The following is a 26,758-nucleotide window of genomic DNA, read 5'->3' as shown; positions in this document are numbered from 1 at the left end:
GTTCTTAGGAAAACTCTGAAAAAATGCATGTTTTCAGACAACATATAAAATATTCTCACCTCTATAATCACTGTCTATTCACACAGGCAACTTTTAGCAGGTACTGTGGGCCAAGTTACATAGGCCATAATGCGCTGCAGACACAGGGCGGTGAAAGAAGCAGTGCGTAATGATTGATTCACGTCAGCCTTGTCAAGCAGCCTTTTCCTTGGAAATAGATGCTTATATTTATGTTGATGACATGACAGGAAAATTTTCTGCTGTTTCTAAGCTGGGTTGGTCTCTTGAGCTGGAAATAAGCAAATGTCAGCTGTGGTGCTGACTGGAACATGGATCCTATACGAGCTCGGGAGACAAATACAGGGAATATAAAATAAGTTGTTAAGATGCATATAAAAGGCTGTGTTACCCTTCTCAAAGTACTGTTTCTCTGGAACTTACTGTATTATAAAATATAAGCTAAAAGCTTAAAAAGAAGAATTGTTCTTACTCTCTTCTTTATTTATGTTTAAAGTTATTTCTTGTTTATTTACTCTAGGACATTTGAAATGGACCAAAGCTGAGGATATTGACATAGAAACACCGGGATCTATTCTAGTGAACACTAACCTGAGGGCTTTAATAAATAAACACACCTTTGCTTCTTTACCTCAGCATTTTCAACAATACCTCCTGCTTTTGCTTCCAGAAGTAGACAGGCAGGTAAGTAGCACCATGCAATGTTTCTTCCTTTAATGAGACTTTTCTTATAGTGTGTTTGCATAGGCTGATTTTGTTGGCTAGGAATTGTTCCAGGAAAGAATAAGATCAAAACGTCCATGCTTTCTTAGGCAAAACGGTTAGATGTAGAATGACTGTGGAGTTTATGTAAGTGACAACCAGCTCCTGCTTCCTTCCCTTCTGAAAACTGTACAGCTCCTTGATTTGTCTAAATGGAAACTGGCCAGCAGATCTTCTGAACTTGCCAAATTTCTTAATTAACTTTCCTAACTATGGTGCTGACGATAAACTTCTCATCTTCAGGACTTATTTACACTGTGTCTCTCTTCATCTGTGGTCTTCCTGGGCACTCTGCCAGCAATGTCCAGGTCAATATTAGTTCTGTGAGTTTCTTCTCCTCCTTCCTTTACTGCATGCCTACCTATGCATCTTCTCAGCTCCAGTGCACTGAATCAATTCATTCACACCTTTTGTAAGGATCTTCTTGTTCAGAGCTCGCAGCTGTAGGCTCATATGGGTTGTTAATCAGTTCTGTTGAGGAGAATGATTTGGGGAGTAGCAGAGTGGAAATAAAAGTTCAATTTCATGTTGTTTCCTACAATGTTTGGTCCTTCCTGCATTTGTTGGTCAGATTGCAGGTTTATTAAAGCAAGAAAAAAATCTTCCCAGCATGTCTAGCAGTTAAAATAGCAAAGAGAGCCCAAAACAATTTCATTTACGTACTTGCCTCACTTCCAAATTTAAACAGTCTTACCAATTTCAATGGGGAGTACTCATGTACTTAATTCAGACACATCAACTTACCCAAGCAGGGCACCGTATCCCTCTTTTTCTGTAATAACTAGACAACACTGGTCACTTAAATGACTGATTAAAACCTGCATCTTAAATCAGTGTTTTAAAAAGCTGTGGTTTTATTTCTTAAAGTGTTAGTGTGTACCAGAGTAGCACAGGGGAAAGCAATGCAATATGAGACAAAAGAGGAAGAAAAATTGTATTGATGTGCAGTTACTCAGCCTCTTATCAAATTGAATACTGTATGTTGTAGACTAAAATTATGCACTTTGATAATGGAATATTTGAAAAAGAACATTAGAAAACGGAGCCATAGAAGAAACAATGAAAATGTATGTATTTTGAAGCTCCCACAAGGCAGTCAAAGTCAGAATTTGCAAATTTTAAGAGAACCTTTTTCTGTGCTGCAAAACAGATTTTAACTTAGTACCCAGCAAATATTTTTCTGATAGTTTTGATTTTTTTCTCTTTCTATTTAACTTACCAGAAGAGATTTAAAAAAAAATCTGCTATATAAAATGATGTTTTATCTCCAACCATCAAAGATGCCAGTGTTCATGAATTACATTTCAAGTATAGGGGCCTTATTTAGAAGTTTCTTACTTCAAAATTTATTTTTCAAAATGTACTCTCTAGAACTGACAAGTCGTTTGCCTTCTTATCAGGGTTCCTGCAGCAGATTTTTGGCAAGAAAATCGAGAGAATGTTTGTTGGATTTAATCATACCTCACTACTTAAAAGCAGTGCATTTCTTTTTTATTTCAGAAAGTGTTCACATAATGCATACATTGCAGGTGTTATTTCAAATGCCCAACACTACATAACTGGACACTGTTACTTCACAAGCAAACCAGTCACAAAAAACTGTTGTCATGAGACATTTACAGGTGTCCTTCTGTCTGCCGTCTCTCACAGCATTCTGTGGGTTTGTGTAGTGTACCTTGTTTTAATGTGCATTTGGAAGGCAGGAGTCTCCATTTATCTCTGGAACATTAATGGAAATGGCTGGCCTCTAAGTGTGATAGTGTGAGGGTTGTTTTCTGATGGGGAGTGAAATGTCGGTGGTGTGCCACAAATCTTCACGTTCTGGAGTTCTTAGTAGAGGAAGACTTTCATCTTGGTACCTGAGAAGATGTCCTTTGCTATGCCTAAAGAGCAGCATGCCAGATACAGACTGATGAAAGCAATTGAACTGATATTCTTTTCCTTCCTGTGGCAAGTGGAAAACGCCAGTGTAGCACTCAAGGATCAAGTGAGGGGGAGAGACAATTCCAGCCAGGGAGCTCTGGTGGGAGTCCAGTGTTGGTCAGTCTGACTGGACAAGGCAAGAGTATTGAGTCTTCCTTTTGTTTCTACTGTCTGAATCAAATGGGGCATCAGGCAAGCAAAAATGGGATAAAACTATTATTTGACTTAGCTGCCCATCTCTGAGGGTTTGGTTTCATTGTTTTATATTGTCCTTGTTGGGCCTGAGAATTCCTGCTCCTGCTCTGCTGGCTCTGAAGCGTTTCTTCCCTGTGCGCGGCGCTGCAGTTGGCTGCCGCTGTCTTCCCCAGAGAAGGCTGCATTTCTGTGTCATCATGTGGATATAGTATGTGAAGTACTGTAATGAATGACACCATAAAACCGTAATAGAGTTATGCTATCTGTGTATATATAGTGATCTATGAAATAAATTACTAATGAAGTGCAGTCTCATTTGGACTTTATTACTGCTCCACATAGGAAAACCCTATGATGAATGATCCTTTGTCATTTCTGTCATAAACACCATTTTTCTGGGTGGTATAACTCCTCCTCCTTAAATCGTACTGAGCTGAAACTTCTCAGGCATGTGTCAGTTTGAATAAGCATTTTTAGAAACCATTAGTTAAGGGAGTTGAGGGTTTTGGGGTTTTTTTTGTTTGTTTTTGGTTTTTTTTGCTGTTGTTGTTGGGGGGGAGGTGTTGGGGTTTTTTTTGTTTGTTTTTTTGCATGCCAACTGTTTATTGTAAATAAATTACTTCTCTCTCAACCCTGGTTACTCTAATATGTTCAAAAGAAGTTCAGGCCCAAGTCAAGGGCTTAACGAGTTGTGTTTTCTGATTTTTTCTTTTGTATTCAAGTTTTGTGGTTGCTATCGGGGAGCCACAGGAGGCTCTTATGGAACAAGGGCCATGGGAGCCCATGGAAGAAATGGCCTTAGGAAAGATAGCCCAGAATCAAAGAAGTTGAGAACAACTCTGCTAATGTTGGTGCTGTCATTTTTCCTATTCCAGCTAGATTTTTGACAAAGTGGAAGTATAGGATCATTGCCTTTTTTTTTCCTTAGAAAAAGATAAATTGTATCATCATTCACACTTGAAAGTCATTTCAGCTCGCAAATTAGTTTAAGTTTTATTTCAGAAGCAATGAGGGCTGTGTGTAATTCTCTGTATTCAAAATTATAATAAAAGAAATTTGAGCAAGTTGGCAGTTATGGCAGATATGTTTTATCAACAACGTTATTTGCTTTTGTTTGAGGTCTGAGTGAAATAGTTCAAAGAAGCAGCCATGACCCAGACTTGTCTGTTTAGCAGACTGCTCCAAATGCTGCATCACTCGATACTAGAACCTCGTGTCTGAAATTTGAACATCCTGATTTTCAGCTCTTTTTTAATCTGTATGGATTCAAAGGCTCAAAAGCCTTAAATGTCAGCTGATACAGAAGCCTGTTGGGTGGTCCCCCAGGAGACCTAGATTACTGAGCTAGCAATGAAGAAAACTTGTAGGTATAGAAACTATATGGAAAGCAAAGTCTCCGAACAAAAGATTTCAGTTGTCACAAATCCCAGCAAAGTAGTTTTGTTTTCAGCTCTAATTAAAACATTCTATGGCTGAAGAACAATGGAATTTTCATCAAAGAAATACCTGCTTCTAATATTAATACATCAAGACGATAATTGCATGTAACAGAAGCCTTCCTGACCACTTCTCAGCAACTATAATCTTCAAAGCAGGAAGTTTCTCTCTGTATCTAGATTGCTATGCTACATCAGTGCCTCTTTAAATATTAATTAAACAGCGTATGTTGTGCAAGGATGAGTAACAGGTCTGTATGACAGGTTGCTGAAAAGGAGTTGCAGCTGGCAATATCTTGTCTACACCAGCTTTCCTTGTTGCTGCTACTGGGGAATCAAATTCCTGCTGTCAGCACTGGGATATGGGCAAAAGGAAGGGAAATACACCTGTGTAGTAAACTTGCAAGAAGAAAAGTGCTGCTTTGTCTGAATACTAGCAGAAAGCTTAAGTGATTTTACTCATCCTTACAGAGCTAAACAAAATGTTCATTCCTGAATGTCCTGAAAAAAAAAAATGTGCGTTTCCAGACTCTACGAATGCTTAAAACTTTCTGGTCTTTGAGAATTTAATTCTCTGTCTTGTATTTTCTCTTATGGTAATATTGGAATCTTCTGAGACTCTTGTGGTTTGCACTGGCCCTGCCCTTTCACTTATGATGGGAATTTCCTCCTGCAAGAACACCCATGAAGGATCTCAAAGCCTCCTCAGACCTGTGTGTTAGGTTGCAGTGCCATTTTATCTGGCCAAGCTTACTCATAAAGACCATTTAAAACAGTAGAGGATATCCTAGTAAAATTTCTGTCTTGTCTTAGCTTTACTTGTTTTATGAGAGAAATTTAGCAATATTCTTATTTTCTGAATCAATCTGCAGTTTATAGATAGTCGAGTTAGTAATTTAAAATTTAAATTCTGAACTTATTCTTAAGGAAATACTTAAGCCAGGTAATATTGCAGAAGTGCCTGTCAATATTTCAGGTTTATAGTAAGCCAATCTACTAAAAACAAAAGCATGAGTTAACAATCAAAAGAGTCTAAAATGAGTCAAGCCCCACCTTAATAGCTTTTTTTAAAATTTCTAAATCAGTGAATCCCAAAATAATAACTATCTCTCTGGTCAGTGCTAGTATTATTGTTATGTCGTGGCTTTACATCATCCTTTCATTTTAAGGTCAGTGCAGGTTGTATGTTTCTGTCTTGGCCTACTCCAGGGGTCCCAAACTCATTTTCACCAGGGCCGCATCGGCCTCGTGGTTGCCTTCAAAGGGCTGAATGTCATTTTAGGACTGTGTTCTACATTTATACAGTCCAAAAATGACATTTGGCCACTTGAAGGCAACTGTGAGGCTGATGCGGCCCCCAGTGAAAATGAGTTTGGCACACCTGACCTACTCAGTTTAGGTTGATGCTTGCACTTTCGGGTTCATTATCAACTTGCAAAGATTCCCTCTCCCGTTGCACTGAATAAAAGGCAGCTAGTGACTTTTCTCTTGTTCTGTTTAAAATAGTTAGAAATTGTTCTGGGGAAGTTATCTACAGAATTACATTTCAAAACCTCTTTGCTGTCACGTAGTATGAATCAGCTTAATATATGTCCCTACCATTTGAGCAATGATAACAAAAAGTAACCATTGTTTTTGATGTGCACAAATTACTCCTACTACCAAGCACATCAGTTGGAGTTCTGCAGTGGAGAGTGGGTGATGAATAATGCACAAAATTCTTATCCTTGTAAAAGACAAGGAGAGAGGTCTGGTATCTGCCATTCTGACACTTAGTATTTATTTTATTCTTTGTAATCAAAATATATTTTACTGTATATTCATTTATATTAAAAGAGCTTAAGTGAAGCTTTGTTTTCAGGGTTCCTTACTTGTAGCAATGTAACCATCTTCCTGTTTGCTTTCTTAACTTGATCAGTACTTGAGGATTATATTTGCCATTGAACTTTTCCAGCATTGTCTTCATAAGATATCAAACTGCAGAAATTAGTCCTGTGTGTATTTGTTCCCAGTTTTGTTTCATGTTTTTGTCCATGGAACTTTTGTGTAGTAGTAGCTAAATGGTTACCTTATCTTACTTAGCTGCCTTTTCTGCTAATACTGCACATTTTAGCTGTCCTCAATTTGCTATCATAAGTAGCTTTCAAATATTTATTATTATGTTCCTGTAAATGTTTGAGTTTTACACTGAAATAGTTTTAAGGTTATGAGAAAAGCACTTAGTTCAGAGAACATTTGCAGTAGAAGGTTAAATGTAATATGTTTTCTATACCTAAGCATATTTTAAAAGCTGTTATATTGGCAACCCTGTGTGTCTAGTAATTGAAGGTCATTTTATGTCACGTTTCTCCCTGTAGCTGACATCTTTTATTTGGGTTTATTGGTTAATGTGGGTAGCGTGGCATTGTTGTAATGTGTTTTATTTGTACAGCTTTATAGGCTCATTTTAATATGGGTATCTAATAGACTAGATGGATGAAGAATTTCCAAAGCATTTAAGCTGCCTTTTTGGGAAGATTCTGGGGCTCTGATTCCTGAGCTCAGCCAGCCAGGGGTGTTCAGAGAGGTTACTACCCCCAGCTGGCCCCCGTCCTTGTGCTGCAAGTTAATACCTTTTTTACCAAACGCAGCTGGATGGATGATGTATCTGCACATTTCACAGTCATGTACTAACAACAAACATCAGTTTCACTTTACATGAGTTGAAGGCTGAAGGATTTTATTCTGAAATCCCTGTTGGCTTTATGTACAGGAATATTCTTTTAGCTGCCCCAGCGCTGTTCAGTAAGGCTTACTGCAATTGCATTGCAATCTGGCTGCTCTGATTGATGTAGTAATGGAATTCTTGTTTGCAATAATCCTTAGAGGTCCTCCTCAATATCAATATTTCTACATATATGAGTAGGAAGCATTATGTTTTTGATTAAGTGTCATGTTTTTGCATTTCTGCAGGCTTGGTCACTGTATTTCAGAAGTGTGAATTGGTGTTTTCCACCATGTCAGATCCATGTTGTTAAAATTTGTGTTCTTGTTTCATTTCTAAAGCCCTAGCTACAAGCTCTTGTCACGCTTAAAGCGTGTGTCACCTTTATGAACAAGTTTTTCAGAGGTGTTAGCAGAACTATTATAATAGCTTTTGTCTTTGGAAAGGCTCAAGTCAGAACATCTCACAGGACACAGCAATGGTGCTGTGCTCACTGAAAGCTGAAAATACAAGAGCTGCAGCTGTCTCGGAATGTGCTGGTTTTGACTGGGACAGAGTTAATTTTGTACACAGTAGCTACTATGGGGTCATGTTTTGGATTTGTGCTGGAAACAGTGTTGATAGTACAGGGCTGTTTTAGCTCTTGCTGAGCAGGGCTTACACAGAGTCTAGGCCTTTTCTGCTCTTCACACCGCCCCACCAGCGAGTAGGCTGAGTGTGCAAGAAGCTGGGAGGGGACACAGGTGGGACAGTTGACCCCAACTGACCAAAGGGATATGTTGTACAGTACGACATCATGCTCAGTATGTAAAGCTGGGGGAAGAAGAAAGAAAGAAAGGGGAACCTTCAAATTTACAGCATTGTTTTCCCAAGTAACAGTTACATGTGATGGAGCCCGGCTTTCTTGGAGATGGTGAACAACTGCCTGCCCATGGAAAGCAGTGAATTAATTCCTTGTTTTGCTTTGCTTGTGTGCACAGCTTTTGCTTTACTTGTTAACCTGTCTTTTATCTCAACCCATGAGTTTTCTTACTTTTACCCTTCCAATTCTCTCCCTCATCCCACTGGGGATGAGCAAGTGAGCAGCTGGATGCTGCTCTATTGCCAGCTGGGCTTAAACCAGGATGCTGCAGCATCCCTTCCCCATAAGTCCTTCTGGTGTGTGGGAGACCCTGCACTCGTGTTTGTTCTCCTGATGCAAACTAGTGAAGCTTTTGTTCTCCTGTCCTTCCCTCCAAACGTATTTTATAAAGTACAGTGTACAGCTTTTAGTGCTTTAAAATACCAGAACATTGTATGCAATACCAGTTCCAGAATTATTAGTACTTTGGAAAGAGAAAACAATAGATAAAACCCTTCCCTTCCAGTAGGAAAGCCCAAGCACCTTTTTAAAAGACTTTGTGCTAGGAGCTGTGTTATGAGCATATAACTAATATGTGGACATAAATGGTAACATAGATGGACACAAGGGACTGGCATGCTCCAAATTATGTGGCTGTTAAAGATGTGTTGTGCTACTGGAGTGTGTAGTTTTTTGACTGTTCCCTCCTTGCAAAGTGTGAATAATTGAGATGAGTTGGTCTGCAGTGCCTCCAGTGTTGCCACTGTAGGGCTGCACTAGAATTAGATGGAAAACAGAACATTCCTTGCAGTTCTGAGTCTGAAGACAGCCAAGGACTTGAAACAGGTTGTTGGGTGCAGGTGTGGTGAAAAAAAGGAGAAGTGATCCTGTTTCACTCTCACTCTTTCTCACTATCTTTATTCAATATATTTGTTTGGCTTAAATAAAAAAAAATAAATAAAAATTAAAAAAAAAAGAGAAAAAGAAGTTGAGGGGTTTTTTCCTAATTATTTCAGAAGATTGCTATTCTTTCTCTTTGAATTATTTGAACTCAAATTTCCTTTAGCTTGTCTCTCTTGTGTTAAGGACACGCAGCCTTTTTTTGGTTTTGGTTTTGGTTTTTTGCATAGGAGGACAATGTTTTAAAATGCCTGGAGAAAAAGAGATTGGATGCAGGGTTTTAATTCATTACACTCATTGAAAATGACTGACTAATTTTAGGTGTTTGCATGTAATATCCTCTTACCTTCTGCTTCTCGGGGTCAGAGGCGTACATCTTTATTTGTATCAAAAGCTAGATGAGTAAGACCCTACTTGTTGATATTTTTTTTTCTGCACCTTCCCCAGCATACTTGCATTGTTGGATAACTTAATAACATTTTGCTTTCTCAAAGTCTCCAAGCATCTTTTTTTTTTTTTTTTAATGAGTTTCATACACACTTGTTTTGATTATGATCTATGAATGTTTTTCTATTTTACCCTTTCTTCAAGGCTTACGTGCCTCTTCTAGTACCTTTATAAGTACTTGCTGTTTGTTGCATGTTCTGACATGCTTGGGATTGGTACTTGTATGATAGATGTAATAGAAAAATAAATTTTACTTGTAATTTCTATCATTTGAATGCAGCTAGAAGATACTGTTTGCTGCATATTCTGGTTTTCCTTATGTTTTACTTGGTTTTTGCTTCATTTTAAACAATGCTTTATCTTTTCATTTTGCCAGATTTATTGTTCTCCTTAAATTCTTCATTTAGTTTCTTGCATCTGAGCTCAAACAGATTGGATTCCATTGTCTTTTTTGACATTACAGTGTATTGGAATGAATATAGCTATCCCACTTGTCTTCTTGATTTAGACAAGTTCTAAATTAACAAGTCACATTTCATTTTGAAAACATATGTTTGCAATTCTTCAGTCTTACTCGGCATATTTCCCACTTTAGTGAAGATGGAAAAGGTCTTTGTTTCTTTCTTTTAAAGACTCTTCTTCCTCTTCTCCTCTTGTCTGAAGCAATTATTCCTATAACAGTAGATATTTTCTTTTTCATCCTTTGAAGTTTTACTTCTAAGTTTAGTCTGGTTATTTTTAAAGGATTTAAGTCATATTCAGAATTACTTTCACCATCTGTTTCAGAATCTGTCTTTTCATTTTGCATTCGAGGACAAACTTTATGCTATGTTGTGACAAGCTGGCAATGACAAGAGTTTTTCTTATAAGGATTGATAACTTCATAATCAGGATTAATAAAATTTAGACATATTCTGTGTCAGGTTATACTGTGCTGCTAAAAGGTGAGACCTGTGGAAGAGAGTTTATGCAGAGTGAACATTAGCACTCAAGTTGTCTTATGTCAGAATTGCTGTGAGAGACATAGTGTAAGCTGGTATCTTCCCATGTCACCTACCTAAACTTGATGTTGGGGTGGCTGAATTTGTTGCTCTGGGAGCAGCTCTTAGGTCAGATCCATATATTGCTGTCCACTGTATTCCTTTGCGTTGGCTGTATCTGTCTGATCAGTCTTGTACTTCTCAGCTTTAATACAACTGTTCTGTGGTCACAACAACAAAAAGAGCCCGATAGTTGCATCTCGTCAGGAGCAGCAATTTTCTTATACTCCTGTTTACTTACTTAAACTCAGAGCATTGTTGGCTTTAAATACATAGAAGCTGTTTCAATAAAGGATAGTTTTTTCCTCATTGTCATATCAGTGTCTGTAAATGTGTGCATGTATTTTTGTGTTTGAGATGAGCTTCTAAGTGTTCCTTCAGGCAAAGAAACAGTTGCTATCCTTTTGTCTCTGTGTTTTTTGGCAAGCCTTGTATTTTTTTTAAATGGTCTGTAGCTTCCAGCTTCATTACTTCTTCAACATTCCTACCATCTGTGTCCTCAAGACCTGAAATCATCAACATTTAGTATTAAACTGGGTAATTACCAACTCCTTTACTACTCATTCCCCTCCCTTTTTTTTGCTTCTCTTCAGTATTATACTGTACTTTCTCTGCAGGTTTCTCTTTCCTTTTTTATGAGAAAATGGGAGGTTGTAGAAAAGACAGAGCTCTTCTTGGAGACACACGGTAATAGCATTAGAGTCCATGGAAATGATGAAACATGGAAAATTCTGATGTGATTACCAGGAAAAATGTTTTCACAGCAAGGGCGGTTAAGCACTGGAAGAGGTTGTCCAGAAAGGCTGTGGAAGGTCTTCTCAAATATATTCTGAACTCAAGTGGTCAAGGCCCTAAACAAGCTGCTTTAAGTGGAATGGCTTTGAAAAGTTCAAGATCTCTGGATGTCATGCCCAATGCACATGATTCTGTGTATGATTCTATAGGTGATATCTACTGCTTTTTCCTCAGACCTATCAGAGAAAGTGTTTAGATTGATGTTATGATTTCTTCATGAGACATCCATCCTGGTTGGTGCTCATTTCTTTGTAATCTTCTGGACTACTTGTTGCATTATTTCGGTTTTTATTTTCCAGGATTTGAAATCTAAGTTCTCTATGTGTGAAAACCTGGAGAAGTACAAACACAGCATGTTAGCTGTTCAGTAATGAGCTAGCACTTCAATGTGATTTAAGACAATTTGTTAGTGTTCTTGTTTTCTTTTGTTAGTATATCTCATTTTGTGCCTGGCCTCTGATTTTTATTCCCATCTGAAGTATATTACTGTACATAATAGCAAAGCCAGAGTAGTACTTTCAGTATGTTTCTTTCTGGTCTTGGACTTTAATGAGAAGCTTGTGCTTTAAGCTGATAGATTCCTGTCTCTTCTTTTTTCCTCTACACTGACATAATTTGCAAGGATGTACTTTGCCGCAGCATCATTTCTGTAAATAATTTACACAATTCTTAATTTCTTGAATCAAGCCTCTGCAGCTACTTATCTAATAATGTATTGAAGTCCAGTGCTTTTATTTTGCTGTTCACTGTGCGGCAGCTTGCATTCAAGATGGTTTTGGTTTTTGTTGTACTTTCTGTGGCTTCTTGAGCTCTGTCTTTTTTGTGGCCTTTTCGCTTGCCGTCTAAGGTTTACCCCAAAAATTCAGAGCTAATCCAGTACTGAGGAGTTCTACGGTAAGCCAGTCTAAGTTAGATATTGAAGCTTAATAGTGGCAGCGGGGCTTTAGTGTAGGAACATATACACTGTTTTGCACTGGAAATAATGATGTGGGTTATTCCATTGCTAGTTTCTAAATCAGATTTGAAAAGAAGATATGGTCATGATTATGGGCAGTTCAGCAGAAACATCCATTCAATCAACCTTTTAGCAACAACAACAGGGAGGCTGCACTAAAGAAAATACCTTTTAATTAAATAAGTAGTATTAAATAGTCATCCTGAATATTAAGCAGGGTCAGTTCACTTCAGAAGCTGTGGAAAGAATCCAGAGAAGAGCACCAAAATTTACATGAGCTTTAAAAATACCTTCTAATTGGATTTGGGCTTTTTAATCTACCAGAACCAAGTTAAATGTGAAGAGCAGCAACTTTAATAACAATAAAATGCTGTATTTCATACAAAGGGCAACTAACCCATGTAAATATTTTGCATACTAAAAGTTAGCATTGATTGCCAGCAGAATTTAACTGATATAAAAAGAAGATGGTGGATGCATATATATGACTAGTAGCCACAGTTACTGTGGACTGAAATATTTATGGGAAATAAGTCCCACTTTTCAGTCTCATGCCAGCTAAGCTAAATAGAAATCTTTTATTTGACACCTTTCTTAATAGTTGGCTATTATGTGATCTGTCACAAACTTTATCTACATGATCTGTTCCTTGCAATTATCATGGGTTAGTTGAACCTCTGATTTTAGCTGATATTGTTACCATATGGCACCACTCACATATTATTGACTGCTGAAAAATACAGTATCTTTGCTTAACATTGTGTTGTGTCGCAGAAACACTATAATCAGAAATGCAGCCGTTGTCTAACAGAACTTAGAGATCTTTTGTGATAACTACATCTGCTTTACTTTTCTTACCCAAGTGTGTTCACACTCGTTCTCTGTCATAGACTTGCCAACTGTTAGAGCATCCGTTTAGTTTGGTCCCATTTATCACAATCTCTTTGAATGGCAGTTGTATAAGTGGAAAAATGACTTTTAGATAGGCACTGGCATACTGGAACAGTCAGCAGTGTTCTAAAGGAAATAGAGAAACTTCCTCGATGATTTTCATACTAGAGATACATACAAGTTCACTTAGAAGTATTTTTCACATGGATAGAAGTTAAGTTTTATAATTGCCAACTATTACTTGACAAGGAGAGCTCTAGCTGTGGAGAACTCCTTGACATAATTGATTCCCAGATCATTAGCCAAAGTAATGAACAGGAGAATCATTGTTTTGCATTATTATATAGAATTTAGGCTTATATAAATGCAAGCAGATCTTTTTAGAATTTCTGAAGAATGTGTCAGTCAGTAATTAAACAGTCCAGAAACTGCCAAGAGCACATGTAGGAATAAGTTCTGGTTCCCTTTTTAGTGCTTTGTCCATTTTGCGAGGGTAACATTTTTTTGGAGAGCATTGACATGGACAAAGCACATGGCCTTATGATACCACTCTCTGCAGCCATTTTGCATTTCCCAATGATAATTTCTGGCTCTTGGGCTTAATGAGAAGTTTGTTCTGCAGAGATGCCACACACAGCCTCAAAAACATGAAGTGTCTAACGTGGCTTTTAATATGCCTCAAGCTATCAACTGCTAGCAAAGGAGTTGGTGATAAGTGATTAAGGCTCCTTCCACCCATCATGAAGCATAATTGTGGTGGCTGATATGATGTGTTTGTATTTGAGGAAGATGGTTCCAGAAACTGAGAGAATGTATCCACAATACTCATAAAGCCAGAAGACAGTACAGTGCTCCTTTTAAGATATTTAGGAACCAATTGCAAACTAAGGTTTAAATAGCATGCAGGCAAAGCTGAGCCATCATCTTGGGAAATCACAGTCATTCTGTCTAAATGAGTGGATGTTTCAGATATGAATCATGAACTGTGGTCAGTTAAACTAGATTGCATAGAGAGACTCCATCGGAAAGGCATTAAGAGGCCAGTGGCCTTGAGAAAAGAGTGAAAGAGCTGGCTTAAGCACCTTTAAAAAACAGGAGGTTGGTGAGTGGTCAGAAGAGAAACGTGTGCAAAAACACTTTGTTTTCTTTTTAATGATGGTGTAATAGATGGCAATGTGATATACCATCCTTTCGCTTTGTAAACTGTGAAACACTCTGCTGCTAATCTATTTTTAAACTTCTTTAGCATCTTTTATATCTTAACATAGAAAAAAATGCAAAGAAAGGACAATTTATGTAGTCTTCTCTACACTAAGGCCAGAATCAACAATGTCTCTTTTTCTTGATAGATATTGTCTAAAAGGTTTTTTGACTGTTCAGTGATGGAGAATTAACAGCCTCTCCAAATAAATTCAGTGCTTCATTGTTTTCACTGTTAGAAAATTTTCTCCTCAGTGTCTAATCTCAATCTCTCTTGCTGCATTTCTGACTATTTTTCTTCATTTGGTCCAGCATCTCCATAGAGAGCATAGAGATTATAGTGTTCATTTTGCTATAGCCTTCAAACATGAAAGCGGTAGCCCTTTCCCCATCTCCCTGTTTCTTTTGCTTGAGAAACAGCCCTTATTAATGCAGTCTTGTAGATCTAGAACTTCAAATATGTGCTCAGTCTCATTTTCTCTTCCTCAGACTTTGTATCAGTTCTGAGTTGCAACAATCAAAATTGAATGTATTACTCCAGCTCAAGTGATAAGTAACACCAAGGAAAACAGAACTGATTTCTGTGTTTTTACACAGTACTCCCATTTATCACTTCCAGTGTTCTGCTCACCTTATTTGCAATTTTATAGCAAGGTTGACTTATATTCTGTTTGTGATCAGCCCATGTGCTCATAAGCCACAAATACTTTTCTACAGAGACATTGCATAGCTACTTAATTTCTTCATTTTGTATTTCTCTAGTTATGTATTACTACAATAGTCTGAAACTTCACATTTGCCACTCTTGCAATGCCCTACTTATCCCTATTGTTTCCAATGAGTGATGTTATTTACAAATTCCTTCCATCTTTTTTTATCATGCCCCTAAAATGCCGCCTTCCAGTTGATAATAAGTAAACTGTAGTTCCCTAAGCAAAGAGTTCTGCGTATCTCTGTAGCCACCTAATTACATTTTATATAGCCTAGCTTTGCTTAATAAAATGTTACGTGACACAGCATTGTTAAAATCAAGACATAAAATTTGTTAACTTGTTAACTTCCAGGCAGTTGTGTGTAGTGTGATATCTTGTGCTTTAACAATTGCACATATTTTCCAGAGCTTGAAGGCAGAAGGAAGAAGCAAAATGTTTAAACATAGGATTCTTGTGCCAATTGAGATGCACTGCGGTATGCAGCTTAGTACCCAACTTCTTCAGAAGGTTAAAGGTCCCCTGTACATTCTGGGTTGTATCTACCTGGCATCTGTCCATATGAATGCCTTGGGACACCCTATGGCATCTCAGTAAAGAATTGGTCTCCTTTGTGTAAGCCATAGAGTTTTTCTGAAATCTTTAGCTGTTCTTATCCCCTTCTTTAGACAGAGGTGATATGTATGTACTGTATAGATATAGCTAGCATGTGTATTTTTGCAGTTATCCTCTTCACTGCTCTGAAATTCATCTTTTAACACTTCTGAAATACATTTGTAACAGGGCATTTAACAGGCTAGTAATCTATCAAGCCCAGATGATTTGAATGTATTAAAGTAATGTCTGTTCAGCTCCTTGCTTGCTCAAGGGTGAGATCTTAACTTTTTGCCTTTTGTTTCTGGTATTAATTGTATTAAGCACCTCAATGCCGCAGATTTGTGGTGAAAAGGGATGCAAAAAAGGCAGTGTAAACATTAGCTTTGTCTCCGTATCCTTCTAGTCTTTCCCCTGTGTTGCATAGTGGACTTTTTCTGTCATAATCTTCTTGCTCCTAATGTACTTATGGAATTATTTCTTCCAGAGTTTGATGTGTCCCTTGCCAACTGTGTCTAATTTTGGCCCATTATACCATGTTCTGCTGTGGTATTCTTGCTTAGTGAGTTGACCTCATTTCCATTGCCTTCATGCTGTGAGATCAACAGTGAGGTCCTAACTAAGACAATCTGGTCTCATTGTACAATCCCCATTATTCTTTCGCAGGATGCTTTGCACTCCGTGTGGTCGGTATTGTTTTTTTAAAGAACTGCGAGGTTTCTTTAACTCCTTTTTTTCTCTAGCATTGTGTTCTTGGGGATTGTCCCTACTAATTCTGCATTTATGAAAGTATGCCAACTTGAACCACATTTTTTAAAATTTTGTTGTAATTTCTTTTTTCTTGTTTTCCCAAACAAGCTTTAGTCTTTGATGTTGCTATCAGTCATATGACTTACCAGATCTCCATTTTGCCAATTAAGTTAATATGTTGATTGTCAACTAAATCTTCCAAGTCCTCCTACATACCATTAGTAGTTCTTGCATTAATGTTCAGCCATCAAAGACAGAAATAAATGTACCACTGTCATCATATTTGCCCCTTCTTTAACCCCTCCTTTTATAAATAAACTTCTTTTGGCAGTGGTCCACAGAACAGTATTTTAATTTATTTGCCCATAGTCTTGGGCCACGAATATAAAAACAGCATTAGAATTTTGGAGAAATCAGCAAATTTGTCTGTACAGCATGTTCCTTTCCTTTGTGCGGGCTGCCTTCCATCTTTGCTTACCTATTGCCGTATCTCTGAACCTTCCTGGGGCATCAACCCATGGCTGAAGATGCCAAAGCTGTTCTGCCCATAGCACCTGTTAAACCGTGACTTCATTACTAGTCTATGTCTGTCACTGCTACTATAAAACATCAACAGATCCCTGGGTTCTGTGATGAGTCCTGCAGCATCCTTGTCACTTCTGATCCATTCCATCTCATTTCTAATTGTGTTCTTAGAGTGAAGGTAAATGGACAACAAAGTTTAACAGCCAGTGAAATGGGCAGATTTTGCAGACATCATACCTACCGAGACCCTTATGAGGTTCATTGGATTATCCCTGTTGTCCTCATTCCCGTTCATTAGCCCCTTTGAGTCCCCTTTGGAGGTCGTGAACCTCTTGCACACTGGGAGCACTGGCTATTCTTAATCTATTGTTGGGATCGGTTCCTTCTTTTTCCAGAACAGGTTCTAATTTTGGGATTACCTTTCTCTGTATATAAAGATCATATGAAGGTTTGGAGACTTTAGCATGGAGAGATCTTTCTATTCTCTGATGGTCTGCTTGGGTGCATTGTGCTATTATATATGAATTTCAAACTTGCCAAACATTCGCACTTTTAAACTATTAGTTACTGAGTGCCTGAGACCACCAATTTAAAATTTACATGTACCCATTTAAAACATGCTGTGTCAAGAGGAATAGGAATGTAGTCTTTGATGTCCAGTGCAACAGATATGTCTATAGTCACAGAATCACAGAATGTTTGGGACTGGAAGGGACCCCGAAAGATCATCTAGTCCAATCCCCCCGCTGAAGCAGGAACACCTAGATGAGGTTACACAGGAAGGTGTCCAGGCAGGTTTTGAATGTCTCCAGAGAAGGAGACTCCACAACCTCCCTGGGCATCTTGTTCCAGTGTTCTGTCACCCTCACTGTGAAGAAGTTTCTTCTCATATTTAAGTGGAACCTCCTGTGTTCCGGTTTTTACCCATTGCCCCTTGTCCTATCATTGGTTGTCACTGAGAAGAGCCTGGCTCCATCCTTGTAACACTCACCCTTTACATATTTATTAACATTAATAAGGTCACCCCTCAGTCTCCTCTTCTACAAACTAAAGAGACCCAGCTCCCTCAGCCTTTCCTCATAGGAGAGATGTTCCACTCCCTTAATCATGTTTGTTGCCCTGTGCCGGACTCTCTCCAGCAGTTCCCTGTCCTTCTGGAACTGAGGGGCCCAGAACTGGATACAATATTCCAGGTGCAGTGTTACCAGGGCAGAGTTAGAGAGGGAGGAGAACCTCCCTTGACCTGCTAACCACCCTCCTTCTAATATACCCCAGGATGCCATTGGCCTTCCTGGCCACAAGGGCACAGTGCTTGGCTCATGGTCATCCTGCTGTCCACCAGGACACCCAGGTCCCTTTCCCCTATGCTGCTCTCTAACAGGTCATTCCCCAACTTACACTAGAACCTGCGGTTGTTCCTGCCCAGATGCAAGACTCTATACTTGCCCTTGTTATATTTCATTCATTTTTTCCCCGCGCAACTCTCCAGCCTGTCCAGGTCTCGCTGGATGGCAGCACAGCCTTCTGGTCTGTCAGCCACTCCTCCCAGCTTGCTGTCATCAGCAAACTTGCTGGCAGTGCACTCTGTTCCCTCATCCAAGTCATTGATGAATATACTGAATAGTACTGGTCCCAGTACCAACCCTTGAGGGACTCCACTAGATACAGACCTCCAAGTCACCTCTGTCCCAATGACCACGATTCTCTGACTTCTTTCCTTCAACCAGTTCACAGTCCACCTCACTAACTGATCGTCCAGTCCACACTTCCTCAGTTTAGCAGCGAGGATGCTGTGAGAGACTGTGTCAGATGCTTTACTGAAATCAAGATAGACCACATCCACTGCTTTGCCATCATCTCTCCACCTTGTCATGTCCTCATAAAAGGCTATGAGGTTGGTCAAGCACGACTTCCCTTTGGTGAAGCCATGTTGACTGCCCCTAATGACCCTCTTATCCTTGATATGCCTTGAGGTGGCACCAAAGGGAAGTTGTTCCATCACCTTTCCAGGAATGGAGGTGAGTCTAACCAGTTTATAGTTACCTGGGTCCTCCTTCTTACCCTTTTTGAAGACTGGAGTTACATTTGCTTTCCTCCAGTCCTCAGGCACCTCTCTCATTTCCCACGACATAGGAAAGATGATGGAGAGAAATTACTTCAGCCAGTTCCCTCAGCACCCACGGGTGCGTCCCATCTGGACCCATGGATTTGTGGATATCCAGGTTGCTTAATTGCGCCCTAACCCAGTCCTCATCAACCAAGGCAAACTCCTCCATTGTCCTGATTTCCTCTGGGGCCTCAGTGGTACGGGGCTCCTCAGGACAGCCTCCAGCAGAGTACACAGAGACAAAGAACACATTCAGTAACTCTGCTTTCTCTGTATCTTCTGTCACCAGGGCACCCACCTCATTTATCAGTGGACCTACATTGCCTCTAGTGTTAGTTTTATCTGCTATGTATTTGAAAAAGCTCTTTCTGTTGTCCTTGACCCCTCTTGCAAAGGTTTAATTCTAAGGAGGCCTTAGCTTTGCTAGTTGCCTCCCTATATCCTCTGACAACAGCCTTATATCCTTCCCAAGTGGCCAGCCCCTCCTTCCATGATCTGTAAGCTCTCCTCTTCCACTTGAGTTTGTCTAGCAGTTCTCTGTTTAACCTAGCAGGTCTCCTGGTTCCCTTCCCTGACTTCATTCATGTCTTCTTGTGCTTGGTAGAAGCAATAGTCCATTGTGTCAATGCGCAGGAGCATATATGCAGCTGCTTATACTTGGAACATTTTGTCTAAATCTATCCACAGAGCTTGTATCTAGTTCTACTCAGTGTGACAAAGAGTGTCTTTTTAAAGTTTTTAGCAGTTAATGATGAGGTAGATGGCATTTAGAAATGCATTGCTTCCTCTTTTACATTGTGCTTTCTAGGCATTAACAGGAATTAACTTGATCAGTGCTTTTCTTGTTGCACTTTTCTGTTATTGCAGTGTGTTCCCTCTCTGTAGCTTTCCTATATCCAGTTTCTGAGCTGTTCAACACAGAGGAGAGTAGGATTCACTTCCAAATGAAGACATCTTAATTTGTATGTTTGCAAGCATGCTAAGTGTTTAAACTCCCATTACAGATAATGCAGATCAAGTGCATACATGAACAAAGAGCCTGGAGAGCTATATGTCTCACTGTAGATGCTGACTTGCTGGTCATCTGAATAGTCCTCTAGGCTTTATTGACTACATCAGACAGACCTCCACTGACTGTAACAGGAGATTGGAAACCTAGCCCACATCTAGATATCTACATTAGTTGTTTCAGTCTTAAGCTGAATTCTGGCCAGGAATGCCACCACCCTCCATTACTTTTAAAGTTACATTTGTATAGAGCCATAGGGTCTAGGCTTGTGTGCCTTTGGCACTAACACTGCAGAAATCATTAACAGCAAATACTCATCTTTGTTATTAAATGATAGTTTGTGAAGTATGGGTTTGGATATTGTTTTCATTATGATTGCTAGCAGTCACGCCTTCTACTTCTCCCCTCAAACAATCCCAAAAGCACTGCAAGTAGTAGCATAAAGCCACTGATCCAGGTGGCAAGCATCCAGCTTTGGTGGTGTACACAGATATTAACAGTGTTACCTGGGGACTTGCTTGTGAATTGGTGTCATGGTTTAACCATACCTGGCAACTGAGCACCACCCAGCCGCTCACTCACTCCTCCCTGATAGGATGGAGGAGAGAATCAGAAGGGCAAAAGTAAGAAAACTCATGGGCTGATATAAAAGACAGTTTAATAGGTAAAGCAAAAGCCACACAGGCAAGCAAAGCAAAGCAAAGCAAGGAATTCATTCACCACTTCCCATCAGCAGGAAGGTGTTCAGCCATCTCCAGGAAAGTCAGGCTCCATCACGCCTAGTGACTACTTGGGAAGATGAATGCCATCACTGCCAACATCCTCTCCTTCCTTTTTCCTCCCCCAGCTTTATATACTGAGCATGACATCATACAGTGTGGTATATCCCTTTGATCAGTTGGAGTCAGCAGTCCCAGCTGCATCCTTACCCAAATTCTTGTGTGCCCCCTGCCTACTCACTGGCAGGCTGATGTGAGGAGCAGAAAAGGCCTTGGTGCAGTGTAAGTACTGCTCAGCAATAACGAAAACATCCCTGTGTTATCAACACTGTTTCCAGCACAAATTGAAAACATAGCCCCATACTAGTTAAAATTAACTCTGTCCCAGCCAAAACCAGCACAATGGGCCAAACTTCTTTTTGCACTTTGTCTTCCATTCCACTTACTGCTTCACAAGCCTTGAAAAAAATCTCAGGGCTAGGGTCAGTGTTTTCTATTAAGGTAGTTGGTAGTCATAAATAGTTATTGTTTACATCTGTGTTTGGGTGGCTAAAGTAATCTGAGTTGGTAGCCTATTTTAAAAAAGTAAGGACTTTAAACAAGAAGGCAGTTCACTCCTGTTACAACATGAACCACCAAGCTGGGTGTTAAGCACCATGAAATCTGTATTTTGCTGCCAAAACCAATGTGGCATGAAGGAGCAATTAATGCCTCAGACTTCCATAAGAGCTAGTAGGAAGTGGTGGAAGTTTATAGGACCAACAAACATGAATTTGGACATGGTTGGCCTACCCGGTGTAATGGATGTGTAAGAAAAGCACAAAAATTAGTTACTAAAGTGTGTGTTCCAAAGTAGTCACCTGGTTTACAGTAGTCTGTATTCAGACTGTTCAATTGGTAGAAGCTTGTGGATATTGAGACATGAGACATGCACTGTGTTGTTGTAATGTCTTCTAAAGCTTACTATCACTTTTTAGTGGATTTGATAGCAGTTTTTAATCCTTTGGGGATTTTGTGGAGCAAGAGAGCATCTGGTGTGCTACAGACATAGCTGTTGATATTCTCTTTGGATTTAGATTGTGAGGGTGTGTTTCCTGCTGACTGGCTTGGGTAGCAAATGTGGAGGCCCTGCTTAGGAGTCTGATCTTCTTTATGCTTCCTTTACTGTTAGTGGAAACAGAGGAGCTCTTCCAGAGTGATGATGCAGAGCACCTAAATTAAGTGTTTATTTCTGTTTCTTGGAGTGAATTCCCCTTAGTGTTAGAGATTTTGGGGGTGAAATACAGACACTGGTCTCTTCCCTGTCACATGTGAACTTTTGCTCTGTGGTTGTCAAGAGTAAAATGAGCCAGGCCGATGGTGTTGTCTAGCCAGCTCTCCAAAGTGTTTGCTTTCAGAAAGTCAGCTGCTCAGGTTGCTGCATCTCCAGATGCTACATTTGCACTGTACATGCATCACAGATCAGTTTGATGCTTGTGCCCAGTACTGGAGAATCACATTTGTTCCATGTTACAAAATGGCAGTTATGTCTCCCCACATACATAAATAAAATGTAATTTTTCCTGTGTGTGATATAAATGCGGCTAAATTTTTTTTTTGGGGGGGGGGTTAAATATTTTGCAGACTTTAATGCAAAAGCATCAAAAAATATTTAATATTTTCTCATCTTTTGCACATAATTTCTTTTACTTATATTTGGGAAAGTGTGTGAATTATAGGGCTGTGTTTCCCCCAAAGTAAAATATAAAAGCACAAAAGAGGGTTAGTAGCAGTTTGTAGGAAGTATATAATTACTTAAGTGGTACTGAACACTTTATTTGGATGCATCTTCACTTCTCTCATTGATTTGCTTGTTTTTGTATTGTGACGTATAATGGTCAAATGGTGTGATATTCACACATAAATTTCATGTAAGAAATACATAATACGACAAATGAACTATATGTAGTGGATCATTAGTAGTTTAAATACATTAGGAGAATCTTGAGTCATTTGAAAGAAAGAAATAATAGATTTGCTTATTCCTTGTCTTTGAACATTCTAGTCAAGATCAGATATCCTACCAGTTCACACCTATGCAGTACTTGCTGTATCCCTACTAAACCACCAGTGTGCCTTTTCAGGTTGAGCTACAAAAATAATCCCTGCCTTATTGTCAGAAGCGAATTTTCAGTGGAACTTGGAGGAAAATAATTGGAGTAGTTGCTCATAGAATGATTACTCAGTTCCTTTTGATAAGAGTGTTTGACATTTGCTTTGTAATGCAAATAGATGTTGGGTTTTAGCAGATATGTTTTGGGGATGGGTGGTTGTTTTGTTTGCTTTTAATAAAAAGAACAACTTTTAAAAGCCATTGTGAATTCTGCACAGAAGTAGTAATTAGAAAACATAATTCTACCATTGTGCTTAATCAGAAAAACAGAAATTTAAAGCTCAACAGAATACAACATAAACTTTCCAAGAAATGTTTGTTGTTCCAGCTCATTAACACACTGTGTCTGGTGGACAGCTTTTTTAAAATACCATAAAAATTAATAGTGTATTTAAGAACTGCTTTATTGGCATGTTTCTTCAAATTCTAATTTAGACCTAGTGGTTAATTGCACTGTCTCTGTCATCAGAGCATAAAGAAGTAAATACACTCTTCAGCTTCAGAATATTCAATTTCTGCTTTAACTTTTTTACTTGGGTGAAACTGTGTTTTGTGGGTGAGGTAAGAAATGAAGATTTCAGGAGAGGTTGCTAGCTCATGTTGTAGGAGGAAGACCTCTTAGTCCTTCCAAGTTTAACAGAGCAGAACAAATGTCAGCCTGATTTCACATGACTAGGCTATTGAGAAAAGGACTAAAACATCTTTGTTAGTGGTGTTGTTTCTCATAGACTCTTTCAGAACATCTAGATGTAAACTTGCACATTTTGTGTCTGTCCTAACTTGTTCAAACTATTTTTCCCTTTGTAGAAATCTTTAAATGAATCAACAATAGCTAAACAATTGAACCTCTTGTTAGTTTAGTTTGGTTTGTTTTCCTCATTTGGAAGTAGATCTGCTTTCTGCTTAGTATTTTTTTCTTCTTAAAACATTTTGAAAATTTCTGTCTCATTCACTTCAGTTTTTTTGCCATTATGAGTTCCTTTAGCTTTTTTGTCCTCATCTTTTTCTCTTTGAGCTTTAACTGAGAGAATAAATTCTTCCTGTTCCCTTCCCAGCACAGGTTTTCTTTGATCTCAAAATTCTCGGCAAGTTCGGCTTTAGTCACTGGCTCTGGCCAACTCTTTATTTCCCGCATTTTTTCCATTGGTATCTGTTACTTGGAATTATGTGTACCAAGTCTAGATAATGCTGACTACTTTTATGCATCCCTCCATAGTGTTTTAGCCTGAAATTATTCTTTCATATGTTAAAATAGATCACTGGCAGCTTCACCTTTCATTCATTAGTGTGTTTCCACCTTCTGTATCATTATGTGCTCTTCTGGTTACATTTCAGCTGTTCCAGCTACTTAAATCTTTTGAGTTGTGTGGTCCCCTGAACACATATCTCAGGAAAGGTCCTCTGCTAGTTCATCAAAAGCAATGACTATCACGAAGTCAGCAGTGACTTCTTGCATTTGTTCTTCTTACTTTTCTTAACCTAAGAATTTTTAACATCATAGTTTTGATCTTGTGAACGTAAGTCCATAATACTTTTAAGCTTTTACAATTAATATCTAAAGTGGTCAGTGCAGCATGCATCTGTTTTCTGATGAAGTCCACAAATGATCTGTTGTTCCACTGCTAGTTGACCTATATTAATTTTTCTTCTTAGGTAACCTACTGCAATCTTCTCATTCTCCCTTTCTGCTATTCTTCTGGGGTTTTTTTCCCCCCCCTTTTTTTTTTTCCACAGGTACTTACTATTTGGCGTATTTTCTGGTCCACAAGAACTAATGAACTTTACCTGTGACTTTGCTTACATTTGCTTTCTCTTCTGAAGTTCCAGCCTATGATTTTTCTCTCAGGTGGACTAGTTAACATTTGAATTTGGTTGAACCTCTTTCTAGCATTTAGCTTGGGGTTTGCAGTTTCTTTTTCACACCTTATAAGAAACTGTGCACCCAAAAACTTGGCACTTTTTTTTTCCAAGATTATTAGCCAATAAAATAAAAGATGCAGTAATTCTTCCTACAAAGCTTGCTTTTGTCATGTTCTTACAACAACAGGCTTACAACAAAGCTAATACTGCTCTTCTTGTATTCATGTGGTAATATAACGTGGCATTCTTTATAATGCTCTTGATTTATGCAGCCTAGTGAAATAGCTCAATCGCACTTGGCTACAGTTTCATATTATGTTTAATGCAATCTGAAAGTGGATTGCTGCTGAAAAGTGACATTCTTTTTCCGCCTCTTGTGGTACATTCCAGCTTCGCATGAGATCTAACAATCATGTGACCTTAGGATAAGTTGGATCATCTTGATGATTTAGTAGTGGATTGTTGTTCATGTAACATTTGTCGATCTGGCTAGTGATACGGCTACACAGTTTGCCATCAGCTGAGCAATGGAGCTTCAGGAGGACCATGCCTTTCAGAGACAGCCTGCAGTTAAATGAGGTTAAATATTATAATAACAGTTTCATGTCTGTATTACTCTCTCCTGCAAAACACTGTCAGGCTTAGGGACAAAATCTTGAATTTACTGAAGTGTGGAGTAGCACCTATGTTGACACAAGTAGGTGTTATTATTTAATCTCCTTCTATGTTGAAAATGAAGGTAGCTTCAGCACCTTTCTTTGAGGAAAAAAAGTTGTTTATTTAGTAACCTCTGATTCTTTTCTTTGTAACTTCTCATCTTACCTTTTTAGTGAATTGAGTAAGTGCTGTTTTAGACCATACACTGGTTTGTTTGTTCAGGTGCAGGAGGCACTGGTATCTAAAAATCCCACTTTAATACATTAATTCTGGAATTTAAATATTTCTGGAACAGTTCATTTGTGCAGAAAGAAGATAATTTGTCATACCAGTTTGATTTATACAATAAGTACGTGCTCTTTATGGCCTTTCTCTTGTCTCACTGATTTTATTTTCTTGCTGCTTATGCAGCACATTTCACTGTTTCTTTCCAGTTTTTCTCCAGTTTCACCATTAGTCATAGCCTACCTGTAATTAATATGCATGTGTTCCACAACCCACATCACAAGAAGTGTAGAAGCATTGCACATCCACTCTGCTTGAATGCAAATCCTATGATTTGTTGGCAAAATAATGCCATGTAGCAGGAAACCACAGGCAGCAGTACCGTAGGCTCATATGCTGAGGAAACCCAGTACCATGCACATACTCTTTCCTTGCTGTGATCAAATGCCTTTAGCATTGCCTGCTTTTCAGAGTCCATTCTTATCACTCTATTTCTTTTTTTACTACTTCACATTTTTCTGATTTACTGCCATGAGATTACTGTGGGACAGGATGTCAGCTTGGCAATCAGTAAATTAGCAAAGGCTGTTCTGAAAGCAGGGCCAATATTACCAGTGAAATATGGGGCTCCACGAGGGAGATACAGCGAAAAATCATTTAATGTTTCTGACACATCTGCTTGTTCATGGCTCCAGTTTGAAACAAGCAGTGAGAATTAGGGGGTACTACATAGCTAAAACATGTGCTAATAGACTGGAAAATGTGCTGTTTTTTACTGCTAGATCACAAATGGTGCCAAACATTTATCTCTTAGTTGTCTTAAAGGATGTAGAATGAACTATAGTGAGAGTGTTCTAGCAGTGTTAACTTTTCTGCTGTTTCCTCTCTTTCTGTCTTTATTTGCTAATTTGTTTTTATTGTCTCTTTATTTATTACGCCAGAGGTGATACCCACTGCTGATTTGTTTTATACAAGTACTTTTTTCTGTTATTAGAATTCCTTCAATACTCAGACATGTTTTCACAGCCTGAAAATAAGCATGAGGTTTTATGGTAAAAGAAAGTTCCATAGTTGGATTGCTTTAAAAGTTATTGGAGAAAATATTGTGATTAAGATTTTTAACGGTGTTTTATCATTGAATGTTTGACAGATGTATAAAGTAAAAATACTTACAATGTTCTTCCACAGTTTTTGCTGTTGATGTCTATAAAGTTATGTGTATAGCTGGTTTTGGTTTTAGTGCTGAGTTTACATCACTTATTTTGTTAAGGATATTTGCCATCCACTCTTCTGTCAGTACCTCACATTAGCTGACATGAATATTAGGTTTACTTAGAAACATA

The 26,758-nt window shown here is 38.6% G+C and overlaps 1 protein-coding gene across 2 annotated transcripts in view; it reads left to right on the top strand.

The window, feature by feature from the left end:
- ASXL3 (ASXL transcriptional regulator 3) overlaps positions 1 to 26,758 on the top strand; it is a 131,316-nt gene that overhangs the window by 85,898 nt on the left and 18,660 nt on the right. For both annotated transcript variants that reach the window (XM_082046806.1, XM_082046807.1), the window contains one exon: positions 539 to 702. In XM_082046806.1, coding sequence (XP_081902932.1) covers positions 539 to 702 — 164 coding nt within the window. The remainder of the gene's footprint in view (positions 1 to 538; positions 703 to 26,758) is intronic.

Source organism: Streptopelia decaocto (assembly GCF_964273445.1).
Source record: "Streptopelia decaocto genome assembly, chromosome: 2".
Classification (NCBI taxonomy): Eukaryota; Metazoa; Chordata; class Aves; order Columbiformes; family Columbidae; genus Streptopelia; species Streptopelia decaocto.
The sequence above is the reverse complement of the archived record's forward strand: the minus strand, read 5'-3'. Positions and strand labels throughout refer to the sequence as shown.